The sequence below is a fragment of the Euprymna scolopes genome, chromosome 46 (assembly GCF_053919585.1).
Source record: "Euprymna scolopes isolate OS-2025 chromosome 46, ASM5391958v1, whole genome shotgun sequence".
NCBI lineage: Eukaryota > Metazoa > Mollusca > Cephalopoda > Sepiida > Sepiolidae > Euprymna > Euprymna scolopes.
In genome coordinates, this window is record NC_136527.1 from 300,944 (window position 1) to 317,921 (window position 16,978).

The 16,978-nt window shown below is 32.8% G+C and overlaps 1 protein-coding gene across 41 annotated transcripts in view; it reads right to left on the bottom strand.

Annotated features, from left to right (window-relative positions):
• The window catches only part of LOC145270472 (ATP-dependent chromatin remodeler CHD4-like), a 251,553-nt gene that overhangs the window by 89,216 nt on the left and 145,359 nt on the right, over positions 1-16,978 (bottom strand). For 27 of the 41 annotated variants that reach the window (XR_013865376.1, XR_013865377.1, XR_013865375.1 and 24 more), the window contains 5 exons: positions 16,410-16,541; positions 15,430-15,547; positions 12,734-12,858; positions 11,734-11,968; positions 11,090-11,107 (listed from right to left, as the gene is read on the bottom strand). Coding sequence is in view for 37 of the 41 variants with exons in the window: in XM_080126118.1 (XP_079982244.1) it covers positions 11,090-11,107; positions 11,734-11,968; positions 12,734-12,858; positions 15,430-15,547; positions 16,410-16,541 (628 nt within the window). In the remaining 4 variants the exon portion in view is untranslated. The remainder of the gene's footprint in view (positions 1-11,089; positions 11,108-11,733; positions 11,969-12,733; positions 12,859-15,429; positions 15,548-16,409; positions 16,542-16,978) is intronic. The other 14 variants (XR_013865378.1, XM_080126123.1, XM_080126121.1 and 11 more) reach the window with 1 other exon arrangement.

A 16,978-nucleotide genomic window follows, 5' to 3' on the forward strand; every position in this document is an offset into this window, starting at 1 on the left:
TGATTCAATTTCGCGTTCAATGATAGGAATTAACGTTGCTGCATCTTGTTTGTGTATGTAAATAAAGGTAGAAAGCGCACTATAGTAGCACCAAAAAGAAAAAAAATAATCCCAAGTCCTGCATTGGAAAACTGTATTATTTTGCTTCCAAGAATTCACACTAGCTTTAATATTTTACTGATCATTAATGGTTTACCATGAAGCACTGTTGTAGCAATAAAAAACAAAACAGGACATTAATCATGGCTTCTGAGTAATAGTGATCAAACAACACCTCACTTAAAAAAAAAAAAACAACAATGTTCTGGATATCAGACCTAGTTTCTTACTCCAGATTAACGCGGGTAAGCTACTTATGTTATATATATATATATATATATATATATTACATTTTCACCCCAAACAAGGCACATTGCCATTTTGGTGTAGGGGGCTATTATCAGGGACATAAGCTACTGAGGTACTACGTAGGGAGTTGGGCAGTAAGATGTCGGTTCACGTTACACTTAAACTTTTGCAGGTCAGTAAAGTTGGGGAAGCAGGGAGCCAGAATGGAATTCCAAAGTCTAGCGGTTCTGGGGAAGAAACTACCGGGGTAGAAGGCTTTCTTACATCTAGGGATCTCTACTGTGAAGGGGTGGGATTTAGCTGCTTGTCGGGGGTATTTATATTGTGGGAGCACAAATGCAACATTTCGTCGATGGAACAGAGGCTGAAGCTTATATATATATATATATATATATATATATATATATATAATCGTGTTGGGATGATTAATCGGAACTTTTTGTGAAGGGGTGGGATTTAGCTGCTTGCCGGATTTGTTGGGGTATTTACATTGTGGGGGGCACAAGTGCTTGCAGTTCGTCAGAGCACTCACCATTAAAATACTTGTAGAACAGGCAAAGGGATGCAACATTTCGTCGATGGGACAGAGGCTGAAGCTTAGATGCCTGTTCAGGGCCTATCAGGTTGGAGACTATCTTTTGGACCTTGTCTAGGAGTGAGAGACTAATAGCAGATGCACCAGCCCAAATGTGACAAAATAAATCCATCTTTCATATTCCACATACACACACACACATATTAGTGTTGTGATGATTAATCGGAACTTCTGGGGGTATCAGAAAAACTGGGGTCTAATTTCCGATTCTAAAAACGATTCTTTTATTTGCTCTCTTATTTATGCTTCAAACTGAATTTCTCGCTTTTTTTTCGCTTGCTCAAGCGAAAAATATCAACAAAAATATGAGTCTATCAAAAGTTTGGACAAAATACTCAAAAAATTAAAAAAACAAAAAACATTAAAATTAAAAAGACAATTAGACCTAAATCTTAAAGTAGATCAAGATTATCCATTACCCCCCCCCCATCCCACCCTAAAATGAAATTCTGTTTCCGGCAATTTTAGAATCGGTAATTGTCTCAGAATAGAGAAAAGAGTCGGTAATGTTATCAGAATCAAGAAAAAATATTGGAATCGTCCCAACAATAGTGTGTGTGTGTGTGTGTGTGTGTGTCTTCAACAGGCTGCAATTGCTTGTAGAGCATACACATATCCATAAGTACATTGTGGGTTTTGAGCAGCAGGAAAAATCTTACGACAATGCAAGGAAAAAGTGCAGGCTCCCGAGAATATCAGATTATTTTTATTAGGACACGCAGGGCTCTTTCTCAGATTATTTCTTCATCAAGAACTGGGTGGAACAAGTGCATACTAATCCAGACACCATGGCATTTTTTTTTTTTTTTTTACATGGAGATCGCCACTTATCAAGGCCTGGAAGCCACTCGGGGATAAGGGTTATTGTGTGTACAGTAATCAATGGGATAGTGTCGTAGTAATCGTTAGTATTGGAGATGTGATAAAGTGTCTTACTTAAGTTCATCAGGAATTTGTTTATGTTGGACTTGAAGACATCCAGGTTGTAGTCAGGTGGGAAACAGGCAAACGGAACAGAGTTCCACAGGCGTGCACTTTTAAGAAAGAAGCTTTGTTCATGGAGTCTAGGTTTTGATTTGGGCACAGATAAAGAGTGGGGAAAATTATTCACAGTGGCTTCAGTCAGACGGGTATTTTTTGTGAAAGATTGGCGAGGGAGGACCAGAGATTTTCTTCTCTGCTATCGTCCTACACCTTCAACAAGTTACAGAATGGCATGCATTCCTATATTAAAAGCAATGGCAGCCTCTTCAACCTTGCCCATCTCAAAGCTAAGAATATATAGTAAATAACTTTCATTGATACAATCGTTTGTTTAGTATAAGCTCAAGAGTGCATCTATATATATATAAAAGGCAAAATGTGTGTGACCATTTCGTGTGTCTCGCAAAGGCTTTCGCACACGCTCCCGGGTTCGTTACGATTGCTTACAACTGTTTATATAGGTCCTATATAATAATATCTACGATTTGGGAAAGCGCGTAGCGTATAGATTTATTTACGTCGACTTTTATTACAAAATTATTGCTACTTTGGCTTCTCGCGTGTTGATTGGGCTTTTTAGTATAAATAAAGTGAAACTAAACTCAAACGGACATATTCTCGGCATTGCGCCGGGAAAAACGTCCAGAAGCAATCAGCTTTGATCAATCTTGTATATCAGACAGTTGCTATTCAATCTGGACAATTGGGAGCTGCTTTCCCCTCCCCAACATCTGTTGGGGGAAGAAACAATCAAATTTGGCTAAACAAACCCAAACGCTGCATGACTTCTATTTGACCTCCTTAATTAGGTCAAATGGAAGCAACAGAGTTAACTTTTATTGTGCATGCCTGTTTTTATAGTTAAATAAATAAATTCAAGCCTGTCTACGTTGTATGTCGCGGTGGCCCAATAACTAACGTCGCACGGTTTTGTTTTTTCACACATTAATTTCCAACTCAAGGGTACGGGTTCAATCCTCATATACTCACCTACCAAAACATTTTTTTTTATTATTATTTGTGTGTGTGTGCGTGCCTATGTGTCTGTATATGGATGTGTAGAAATGTACATATGTATGCGTATTTGCGCGTGCATTAGCGTATGTATTAACTCCTAACTGCCTAAAAAAAACAACCCATTGTAAACTGAAATGAACAAGTCAACCAATAGTGACTACGAAAATTTTAAATGGAACCCTGTATTTGTCAAACACATGACATCATCACTAACCCTTTTCCTCTCCCTCATCTACTTAATATACCTTGAACAAGCAAAAAGCAGTCAAAATTTAAAACCTAAAAATTGAAACTCCCCCCTCCTCTCCTTGCCATCCTCTCTCCACCTCCCCCTCCCTATATCCATATATCTCCACGCATGCCTACCTGAATCTGCTACCCCCACAGACACAATACAATATAATTTATTTCAACCTTCAAAACTGAAATATTGTCAATACACGTCTCCCTCCCCCTTATTATCTCCTACCCTCCCCCTTTTTTCCTTTTTTCATATTTCTTCTAAAACACTTCTTCCTAAAACTAACAACCATTTCTGTAAGGTCTGATGAGGATGTTGGGTCGTAAACATGGTCCAACATCCGAAACATATGTAACCAAACAGATAAAATGGTAATAAAAAAATAAAAACACACATTTGCTCTGCATTAGTATTGAGCACTTTCCTCAGGTTTTTACTAATTACCAGTTTTACCAAATATATAATACACTTTTTTTTTTTCTTTTAATTCTTTCCTTATAATAGAGCACTGCTGGAATCCTTTTTTCCAACTATATATATATATATATATATATATATATATATATATATATATTTAAAGGAGTGTAGCCATCAACAATTGTGGGTTTTTTTTTAAAGGTTTTTTATCATATTTTTTATTTTAAAATATTTTTATAACGCATTTCGAGCTTAGGTGTGCTCTCTTGAGATGTTTTCGCTAAAAAATTTTCTTTAAAATGGGAGTTTGAAAAGTTATTTTTCACATAGCACATTTAGTATCAGCAGATGTGAAAAATAACTTTTCAAACTCCCATTTTAAAGAAAATTTTTTAGCGAAAACATCTGAAGGGAGCACACCTAAGCTCGAAACGCGTTATAAAAATATTTTAAAATAAAAATATGATAAAAACCTTAAAAAAAAAAAAAAAAAAAAAAAACAATTGTTGATGGCTACACTCTTAAATATACATTTTTTCTCTCTCGTTGGAACAACACAACTATCACTTTAAATATATATATATTTATATATATATTTTTAGAATGCTTTGTTCATGGATAATTGGAGCTTTGAATTGTTTTCTTAATATGAAATACTAAATTCAGCATTATTGTAGATAGATTGCAGAAAGATATTGTAAAGAAAATGCTTCTGTAGAAAACTATGTTTATTAATTAAGAGAACATTTTTATTTTCACCAAAAAATGATTTGATCTTTGCTTCTAAATATTTCCAGAGTTTTTCTTTTAATTTTCTCTTGTTTTTCCTAATCTGTTTTTTTTTCTAATCTAATAAAATGAAGTTATAACTTATTTCTCATCTTTCATTCAATATTGTGTGCTCCTCTTAATAGTGTTGAGCTTTTATCTTCATAAGTTTTGCTGGGTTTAAAAGATTTACTCTTTGATAATTATTTTTATTACGTCTCTCTCTCTCTCTCTCTATGTGTGTGTGTGTGTGTGTGTGTGTGTGTGTGTGTGTGTGTGTGTGTGTGTGTGTGTGTATATTTAAATAATATATATATCTTTACTGATATGCAGAAGTTTAAAATCTAACATACATCAACATCTTGTTAATCTTTCCTAGTATGGTTCCAAATAGTAGCCCCCTTATGTCTATGTGGTGATATGCCTTGTTAGGGGTGAACACGAGTAAAAAAAAGTTAGAATTTAATTTCTGCGAGAAATGGTTTTTCCCTGAAAATCAATTCCAAGACAAATTTTTTTAATTTAAAATGCCACTTAATCATTTCAGGCACAAAGAGCAAAATAGAGGATATTTGCAAAAGAGGACGATAAAAATGGAGACCGTAGTGGGGAGAGGGGGTGGGGTCGAAGCATTTCGTTTTCGAATAATGAAACTGAAATGAGTTAAGCGAGTTTTTTAAATTAAAAGATTGCCATTTTGAGAGAAAATGTCTTGTCATAATCAGGAGAAACGTAAAAGAAATTTCATTAACTAAAAAATAAAATTTTTTTTTTTTTTTTTTAAACAAAAAAATACGGAATACATCAACATAGAAATATACGAAGGTTGCTCTTTCATTATGATTACACAAACCGATTTGTAAATCAATTTTTATCTAAAAATAGAATTTCTTACAACCAAAATTTTGAAATATAACTTTTTTTTTTTTTTTTTTGAGATGTTATCTATAAAATCCTTGCTTTACAGTGTTGTGTTTTTGAGGGGTTTTTTGTTTTATTTTTGCTTACTAGAGTGACCCACCAACCCATGCAAAAAAAAGTCTTAAAAAATAAATAAATAAAAAAATAATAGGGGGTAATTATATATATATTTTTTTTCTTTTTTGTACTTTTACAATCATACCACCATGAAACAAACAGGTTATATATTTTTTATTTAAATATTCCAGTAGTTGGTTGACAGAATTCTCAGCTAGGAAACAGCAGGTGAGTTCCAACCTTCCTTAAATCACAGTCTCTTATGCAGCAAAAGATTGATTGGAAGAGCTTATCCGATTTACAAACTGTGGATGTAATCTGGCTGCTCCGTTGATAGCAATAATACCTATTGCTAAAATTGTGCAAAAAAAAAATATCTGCTTTGTATAGCACTCTTCACAAACTTGTTTCCAACTATCCTAATATTCACTCACATAATTTTAACGTTGTCGCTGATGAGAAGAAAACCCAGCCATGGAATAACAGTTTCTACCTTTTTTTTTTTTTTTATTATTACATTTTCACCCCATACAAGGCACATTGCCACTTTGGTGTAGGGGGCTACTAACAGGGGCAACAACTACTGGGGTACTATGTAGGGATTTGGGCAGCAAGATGTTGGTTCACGTTGCACTTGAACTTCTGCACGTCAGTACAGTTGGGGAAGAAGGGACCTGGAATGGAATTCCAGAGTCTAGCGGTTCTAGGGAAGAAACTACTGGAGTAGAAAGATCTTTTACATCTAGGGATCTCTACAGTGTGGGGTTGGGATTTTCCAGCCTGTCGGGTCTGTCGAGGGTGTTCACGTCGTGGGGGCACAAGTGCTTGCAGTTTGTCAGAGCATTCACCATTATAATACTTGTAGAACAGGCAGAGGGATGCAACGTTTCGTCGATGGGACAGAGGCTGAAGCCCAGATGCCAGTCCAGGGCCTATCAGATTTGCGACTCTTCCTCAGACGTCAGTCTCGTTAAGAGCAAGAAAGCTTCAGCTTGATTGTCACTCAGATATTTGTTTTCAAATTATGGCCGCACATCAGTTTGCGTTTTATGTTGTTGCAACCAAATAGCAACAAAAAATAAGATGCGAGAAGTAAAACTTAGAATGTAAAAATGTATTTTCACAGTGAAATACCAAGTTTCAATTTGCCTCATTCATACTCAAATTGTTGACGTTGTGAATACGTGCAATATCATTTGGATTCTTCCACAACTGTTCTCATCTCGAGTGTTATTTTCACAAGATTTCGGTCAATGTAACTTTCAACATTCTTTAAGCTTATCTCAAACTCAACAAATTTCAAAATACAATTGCAAATTACTTAGGACTTCAACCCAGTCATGACTGACAGAGCAAGAGCATGCTACTCCTGTGGATCAAATAAAGGATCCCATTCAAAATTTCATGCAGATTCTGGTCGGAAAGATTCCCGAGTTCGACAAGATACATCTAAAAATGGTCGGAGATGGCATGGAGCGAAATTTTGTGAAAATGTCATTCAAGATGAGAAGAGTGGTCCAAAGAATCAAAATAATATGAACAATAAATCCTCATCTCAAAAATTCAGAAAAAAATAAAGTTGGATTAATGTAAGAGTTATCCTCCCCCTGAGATATTTTTTTTTTTTTTCTGGAAATTCGTCTCATCAGGGCTCAAGATACTTCTCCCCTTTTAGGTTACGAAACCTGAGAGGTCTCCATAAAGTGAACGCAGCCCAAAAGTTAGGATCAGTTTGCAAGCTAAGGATTATGTAAAAAAAAATAAAAATTTCATGGGGGAGTGATTGCAAAGAAACATTGACCACATTTACATTTTTTTCGAAAAGATGAAGCGATTGCTTTTTCATGTTTAAATAGAGTTTGTATATATAGACGTGGTGCAATATGGAAACGGGGGGGGGGGGGGTTATCACCAAGCATACTATACAGAGGCCAAATGATGGGCAGTACATAAAGTTTGTAAACCTTCAATAAACATGAAAGAGCAGCCACAAGCATGATGTAAGAATCCAACCCAAGGGGGAGGGGTGTTGTCCATGTTGAAATGCAGTAGACATTAGATGTGCCATCAATGATTTCACATACACCACTGTGTATTGCAAATGCAACATGTATTTCGACTTCATAACAGTATTATCAAAGACATTAGAGAAAGAAAAACAAGCAGCAGTAACAGTAGTTATGATAATAATAATAACAGCAGTCTACATGAAATAACAATCTGATGTCTATTTCTTTCCTTCTGGAAGAAGGGGTGGGGGGTAGGAACAGTAAGGACTGATCTCATGTCTGACCTGACCTGACCAGCACAAAGACAAAATGATTCCTGGTTTAAACTTATGCATACCTAAAATCTTTCATCAAAATGAAAAAAAGAGTATGAAATGTGGTTTAACAGTAAAATAATGAGTAGAAAATGATATATGAAGGACTTAAAACAAACGAATAGACTGTGTGGGTGGACGGGGTGGGATAATAAAATGATGAGGAATGATGAATGTATATAAATGTAAATTTTCAGGAGGACCAAAATTTTTGAAACAAATGTAGTACAGAAGAGAGGGGAGCTAGATGACAATTTAAAAAACCCTTCTCCCCACACAAAAAAAAAAAAAAAAATGTTTCTTTTTAATTTTATGCATTTTTTTTTTTTTATGTCTAGTTTTTAGTAAAAAAATTTATTATTGCTCATTACGCCTATTTAAAGCATCGACCACCACACCCATAATGAAGTGACCTTAAATTAAATTTCCAAACAAGATGTTGGTATTCGACCCCACCTCCATCTCACCGTATTTATGGCTAGTGTTGGAGTTAAAATGAAGGGCAGGTTTTAATCCTCTTAGTCAAATTATATAGTTTTCTAATTACATCCATATAAAATTATTTTAAATCTAGAATTATCCTCTTTATATCGCCGTTTTAGATCTGCTCATCCACTGGCATGCAAAGTAATGAATGTTACGTATATTTAAATTATAAAGATATTACCACCATCAGAAATTTAGCAATTTTATTAAGCCTCCATTAAATCATGCCCACCTTTATCCCATTTTTTTTTTTTGAAGACTTTGTCGATTCAATATGATATATGCTTACAAAAAGAAAAAAAAAAAACATTTTTAAGCTTCTCACATTCAAATCCAAAGGAGGTTTTATCAATTATTTTGACATTTATTTTTAGCAAAAAAATAATTGCCTGAAGAATGTATATTCCATCGTGTCATTATGTGAAAGCGGTTTAATAACAGATTGAGTTTCATGAAATAAATTCTTCCGGAAGTGAGAGAAAACAATTTCATGTTTAAACGATGCAAAAACAGAGAATTTGAAAGTGAAAATTTCTCCAGTTCTGATACGAAAATTGAAACCATTCACTTTTCAAACAGTTTCTTCAACTCGACAAATTCACTACAAAATTAGATCATGTAAAAAAAAAAAAAAAAAATCCTGCTACAAACCAGCAAATCGAGGCAAATTGTAAAAAGATAAGATTATTAATGAAGTTGGCAGGAAATGTCATTGATAATAATTATATGAGAGAGAAATGCTTGCGGTAACGAACATTTAATTTTTTAATAAAGATTTCTAGACATGAAAAAGAGAAAAAAAAAAAAAAAAAAGAATTTAGCAACATTCACGCGTCTCTAAAATTTCTAACAGTTTTAGATACACATCTATTAAGAAGCATTTTCGTGTCGGTCACAAGCGCGGATTTTGAAATGATGCTTTTTCAGTATAATGGAATTTCAAATAAATGCATCTTAGATCAAAAAAAGAAACAATTATGTACTTGCATGTCATGTCAAAATTAATAAAAATTCCAAAAGAATACGAAAAAATTTGCTAGAATGATTTTTATTTAAAAAAAAAAAAAAAAAAAAAAAAAAATTAATCTATTTTCTCTTTTGAAATGCCGGATTACAATTATTTTGTCAAAATTATAGACTGCAGTTGCCTCTCCTGAATTTTAAGGACTCTTCAATATTATGCATGCATGCAAACCCTGTTATTTTAACAGCTCTCAAAATTGTAAACCCATGGTAATCTCGGGAAGAAAGTAAAGACGGTAGTTTCATGTTGCTTTCCATCTTGATTGGGGGGGGGGGGGGGGTCCTCCCTTTTGAGTTAAGCGCACTCCCAGATACCAACCTAAAAATTTCTACAACTCGGCCCAGTACATACATCGTTTAGCCTTCCCAAATAGTCACCCATCAAGTGATCTGTCGAGAACCACTGTGACATATTTTACCATTAACAACTACGATAAAACTATAATTTGATAAATTATATTTTTACTTGTAATTATTTCTCTGCTCAATCAGTGTCATTTTCCACAACTTTACTAATTTTGACATGTGACACATAAGTATGCAATTGTGTTTTTACATTTGAAATCAAATTATACTGCACAAGCACCGACATATCATTCACATCGCCAAATGTGCAGAGACTGAAGATTGCTTTTTTATATATAAGAGAAACAATGAAGTTGAATATGAAAAAAATTTTGTAAGTTTTTTTTTTTTTTTTTTTTAGTTAAAAATGAAAAGAAATGAAAAATGAAGGATGAACAATGAGTTTGTTTATGAGAGAATAGAAAAGTTCTTTTGTAGGTGGATGAATGGTAGGGGTGGGGTGGGGGAGTCATCACTAAACTGGGGAGGCTTCCCCACCCCCAGAAAACTAACATCTACTACAAACCAACAGCAATAATTAAAAGCAATAATAAAATGGACACAGAAAAAGAGATCAAAAGTGAATAGACACAAGAAAAAAAGTGGGGAGGGAGGGGATTTAAAAAAAAAAAAAAAGACTCGGGTCACTTGAATCCTCATTTTTTAAATTCTAAATCATATTCAAATGATAATGAGTTTGCATTGGGAACGTTATTGGAGAAGTCAATAAATATCCCAGGCTCATCCAAGTGACCCTACCTGGGTGTATCATAACTGATTCGCCTCCACAAAGTCAACAGTTATACAAAACTCCTTCATGAAAAATGCATGTTGCATCAATTCTGAGAGGTTGTTTCGGATTTTTTTTTTTTTTTTGTACAAATTTCTTTTTAACTGACTTCATAAACAGATCAATATAAAATATATTTTTTTAATTAAAAATATATTCTCAGTCTTTTCACCTGAGTATTTCAACAGCTTTTCATATCAAAAGCCTTAAGCCAGGTTTACTCTAAACAAAAGAATTTGTGTTCCTGGTTATGCCATTTAGCTAATGTACTTTTCTCTAACAAGATGAAAAAGATATAGTCGGGCAGGTTATATCAATCTTTCACTTAGTGATACAAGCACCAAGTGAAAGATTGTTTCAGCAATCTACCGCACTAATAGCAAGGATATCTCTGGCATGACTGTTGGACAAGTCATTGTATTTTGTCTTTAATTCCTAATCATTTTCAGTTAACTCTCCTGAAATTCAACACCCCCACCCCACAGAAAACAGGGGTTGGGTAGGTGATGAAAGAAAAGATTTCTAGCCGTTCTTTTATGAAAGGGGAAATTGTTGACTGTAGCAGTGGCACTGATGCGCGGCAACAGAATGATGAAAGTTTAGGGGTCAAAAAAATGACCAGATCCTCAAGGAAGAGGAAAAAGATGGGACAGGATTAGGGGATGGGGAAAGAAAAGAGAAAAAATATAGAAAAAGTGTAGATCTTCTGCCATCAGCAGCAGCAACTGTCTGTCGACTCAGTTTTAATTAGAATAGAGAAGTGTTAATACTCACAGCATGACCATTCGGTTTCTGAAATAAAGTGACAATGGGTGTTGGTGATTCAAAATGGTTTATGTAAAAGATGTTTTTTTTTTCTTTTTTTTTTTTTTCTAAAGTGGGGAACATTTATATTTTAAAATGGAAAGCCATCCAACAGATCCTGAAAGGTGATCCGGGAAAGAAGAGAAATTAAAAAAAATATATATATATAGAAAGGCAAAGAAATAGATGTTATCAAAAATTGTATATAAAAAGTTTTTTAAACAGAGTGTATGTGAAATCATGATGCTTTTCAACGGGATCGACTCAAAAACTAAAAAGGAAAACCTTAATATTTAAACTACAAAGATGCATTATTGATGCAAAATATAATGCATGTTTTACGAATCATTTCAACATCACACAGCAAAGGAATAAATGGAGAAGGTTACAAAAAACATTAAAAGATTGGAAGGAATAAAGATAGCTTACATTCAAACAGCTAAAAAAATAGCAACCATTAAATTCAAACAGTTAAAAACAAAGGAAGGAAGGAAGGAAAGAAAGCATCCAAAGAAAAAAAAAAGAAAAATGTAAAGAATTTTTGCACACGTTTTTGCAAAAAAAAAAAAAAAAAAAAAAAAAAAAAAAAAAATGTCTAAAAGATGAGAACCCACTTTCACCATTTTCTTCCTTGAAAAGTTCTTCTGTTCCGAACTTCAAGATGTCGTCAAGTTCTTGTTTGGACATGGTTCCCCCCTTGTTGCCAAGTCCTGGGCGTACGACTAAATGTGTCAACATCATCTTCTTTTTGGCCACCTGGGTGATACGCTCTTCAACCGAAGCTCTCGTCACAAAGCGATAAATCATCACTTTGTTAGCTTGGCCGATACGATGAGCTCGACTGAATGCCTACAAAAGAGAGCCGCAGATTCTTCCATCAGTTATTAAAATTGGTTGCGCTAGGGCACACAAACACAAAAAAAAAAAAATGGTGATTTTGTAAATTGATGTTTTACAACACATTTCAGGTGAAAACATTACATACATGTCATATCGAAATTAGTATAACTTTTTGAAATTACAAAAAGTGACCTAGCAAATGTGCTAGATGTATTTTTAACAAAAAATCAGCCACAATTACTTGTTTAAAAATGGTAGACCCTTCATTTAAGTCAAGGGAGATAAGTCAGTTTGTAATATTGAATTGGTCGCACAACTCTTTCATGTTAAACATACGAGATAACTCGATTAATTCTATTTTTACTTGTAATTATTTGTACTGAATCATTTTTTTTATATAATTTTTTAAATTTATATTAATTTTGACATGATAGAGAAGTACATAATGTTTCACCTAAAATGCATTGATTTAGAAGATTGCCAATCTACAGAAGCACCAAAAACACAATGGATTACTTGCGCAACCCTGCAACTAGCAACATTTGCATCAAAATAGAGAAATTACAAACATCAGGAATGCTTGAAAAAAAATCGCAAAAAAGCGCTGCAATTAAGATGAAATTCCCCGACATGACCTCCCGATGAAATTTAATAACAAAAATTTGAACCCTCTTCATTCTTTTTTCTAGTAGTCAATGCTACAATTCAACAGTTGCTTTGTTTGTTATTAGAGGAAACAGAAAGAGAAAATCAAAAGAAAAACAGTTTTCTCACCTGAATGTCATTGTGAGGGTTCCAGTCGGAATCATAAATGATAACTGTGTCAGCTGTAGCCAAATTGATACCTAGACCCCCAGCACGTGTGGACAATAGGAAACAGAACTGAGGGGCAGCAGGTGCTGAGAAAAAAACAAAAAAAAACTCCATCACAAATCGAATACAAGAATTTTCATTAACTTAATTAGTTTTTGTTACATTTTTGAGCCAATTTTTTAAATTTAATTTTAAATTTAATTTTAAATACTTGATAAATTTTTAGCATGAGTCCATACAATGAAAAGTAAAATTAAAAAAGATTTTCCTCAAAATATATATTTTATAACACAATCACACAAATTAGATCACCATGTAGTAGCTTGACTTTTCAAATAAGATTTACTATATATATATAGATATATATATATATATATATAGTAATTTATAAAATATATGTCGATTAAGCTACACTGAATATTGCGCGTTTCATCCACTGTAGGATTCTTCAGGCCTATGCGCATAAGCCTAAAGTATCCTAGAGTGGATGAAACGCGGAATATTCAGTGTAGCTTAATTGACATATATATTTTATAAATTACTAACTAGCTCTACCTACGTATTGAGCACTTTTGAAGTAAATACTTAAAGTTTACGCATAAATTTATACTTTTGTATATTAATTTTATGTGAGTAAATGAAGTAGTTTATATATATATATATATATATATATAAGATTGATATGTAGTTTGCTTGAAGCATTGTGTGGGACAGGTATGTAGTAGAGATTTAGAAGGCTGTCACAAGACATTTTACCAATACAACTGAATAAATATGTTTATATAAAATATATGTATGCACTTATTGATTTGTAAATCGCCACTTGTTCTAGTCTTCTCTTACCAACAACGACTATATTTCATTCCTCGCATTGTGACAGCCTTCTAAATATACACGTTTTATTTTTTATTACTGTATCTTTCTGTTAAGTTACATTATTGTTTCAGCTACTTGGCCGTTTTTTGGACCATCTGTAGCATCCTCAGACTTTTACAGAAATGTTCGCTATTTTATGTATTTATTTATATATATATTGTTAGAGAATGGAGAGAGAGAGAGATGTGTGAGCTATCGTGTAGACACGCTGACCGGAAGTCAAGATCAGCTGATTTGATTGCTTGTGAGTCATGTGTTCAGGTTAGCTAAATCGAGGAGATTTGATTTGGACTTAGAACCGAATGGACGGCTTCGCCGTTGTCTCCTCCCCTTCGCTTGGGGTGGGGAACGAATGCTGACGTGGTAGAAATAAGACCTAGAAGATAAAAACAACACAGGCCAAATTCACTTTCCACCTTCTGCAAGACATCTGGGAAAGTGAAATAAACTATAGAACCAATTTCTTGTCTTGGTGTGAAATAAATCTTCGTCCCAAAAACAGGTATCAAGTCTCCCTCCCAGACGAGATTTTCCAGATGGACCAACAAAATGGCAGAAGGTATGTTCAAATGACATGTCACACACATATTCACACTTAACAGCTTATGAACATATGTAATAGAAAGACCACTAGACGAACACACACCAACGACATTAACTCTGGTAAGATAATTAAACACTCAATATTTTATAAATAGACACGTTTTAATATATAATCTCCATTCCAATTTCAACCAATATACAACAAACGTCCATTTTATGATACGACAACGTAACAATATTTTTTTGCTAGACGGCCAAAAAAACGGCTAAGTAGCTGAAACAATAATGCAACTTAACAGAAAGATACGGTAATAAAAAATAAAACGTATATATATATATATATAAAAATATATATATATATATATATATATATATATAAAAATATATATATATATATATATAAATATAAATATATAAATAAATATAAATAAATATAAATATATATAAATATATAAATATATATATATATATAAATAAATATATATAAATATATATAAATATATAAATATATATATATATATAAATAAATATATATAAATAAATATATATAAATAAATATATATAAATAAATATATATAAATAAATAAATATATATAAATAAATATATAAATATAAATAAATATATATAAATAAATATATCATTTTTTTGTTTCCTTTCTCAACCCTGACATCTTCCCATTTCTTGTATTGTGATAACCTAATTATCTTTTTCATTTGATTTTGTATAAAAAAATATTACTACTGCTGCTATAACAATAAAATAATATTTTCTGACTTAAACTTTCGGTAAAATTAAAATCTATAGATCACCTCTCCTACAAGTGTTTTTACGCTTGAAAATATGCACATTTAACATGTTTTTACGCTTGAAAATATGCACATTTAACATGTTTTTGCGGTAATCGCGACAAAATCATTTCATAGTTAAATATTTATAAAGAACTGTATTAGTAATTGTACAGAAATCTGAGAAAATATTAGAATTGCCTCATCACTAATATTCGTTGTTGTAAATATGTAATATTTGTGTGACAAACACCAAGTCTGAATGCCACACGATATTAAGGGACAATTTTCATAAAAAGGAACTGATTTTTAATTTCTTTGAATTTTCTATCTATAAACATTTAATATCTTTACCAATATGATCGAAATAACCAAACAATTAGTGTTGAGAGAGGTCTTTAATATTTCAATTTTAAACGAAGATGTTAAAATGGAAAATCAAGAAATCTTACCATTGAATCTGTCAATTGCGTCTTGTCGCATGGACCCTGTAATGCCACCGTCAATTCTTTCATATTTGTAACCTTCAAACTCCAAGAAATCTTCTAAAATATCCAACATTTTTGTCATCTGTAAAAGAAAAAGTTCATTTTTGCGTGGTTTTAAAATTGTTCGACTTTGTCGATCCTTAAACGCTAATCAGTCCAATTTTTGTTTTTTTAATATTGTTATGGCTTTCAGCAGTATAATGTCTACAAATATTGTTATGGCTTTCAGCAGTATAATGTCTACAAATATTGTTATGGCTTTCAGCAGTATAATGTCTACAAATATTGTTATGGCTTTCAGCAGTATAATGTCTACAAATATATATTGTTATTTGGTGCTTGTCTACATTTTTTAGAAAAATCTTTATAATGTACATACCTTTCACCACATAAAGATGTTATATTCCAAAAATCACAAACCAATCAAGTAGTTTTTTTTGTATTTTTTTTTAAAGAAAATTAAACAACACCCCCCCCCCACTAATGTAAACACAGGATTTGGAGGGGAGGGGGCAACATGTGAGGGCTCATTTTGCGTTAAATTGTGTTTATAAACATTATTTTTGTTTTCAACGCCCCTGAAAGCCTATAAAAGTGCCCTTGTTGATCCTACATTTCCGATCATTTGTAAGTAAGATGGCGCATTAATCCTTCGATAAAATGTGTCATAAAATTTGATTTTCTTAAACTATTTGATCGATTAACGTGATTTTTGGAATATGACATCTTCGTGTGGTAATATGTACATATATCAAAGATTTTTCTTAGAAAAAAAAAAAAAAAATTTTATAGGCCCAAATGCAGACAAGCACCTGTTATTTTCCCTATGAAAGCTTGCTTGGATATAAAAGCAAATTTGTGTTAATGCATCATTGTGGCTTTTGTTATTTCGACACAAAATAAAATGCAACTAGAGGTCAGAGAGAAAGGAAAATAAAGCTCACCTGTGAGAAGATCAACACACGATGACCACCGTCTTTGAGTAGTCGCAGCATATTGTGTAATAAATCCAATTTCCCACAAGCCTTGATTAAACTGTTTCCTTCAAATGCACCATTCGGTAAACGGGGTGCTTCCTGCAGGAGGAAAAAAAAAAAAAAAAAAAAAAAATCAGTAAATATTTATTTGTTCTTAACACTAACTAGCAAAGAGTACCCGGCATTGCCCAGGTGGAGGATATTGGCACAAGGACGAAGCGATGTTAAGAATAGTTTCCACATGGTAAAAAGAAAGAGAGAGGTGTGTAATTAATTTTCTACACTAACCATTAGGCCAAAGAGGACAGTGAATTCAATGAGTTGATAATTAACTTTTGCCTGGGTGGAGGATATTGGCAGAAGGACAAAATAAAAATATGGAACTCCTGCTACACAATACTTTGTGAAATAATTACTTGAAGATGAGAATAATTGTTTGCAATAAATAAATGGATAAATAATACAAATCACTCATCTCAATAATGAATTCAAATTAAGTTTTTATATATCAATTATGATAAACTAATTCATCTTAG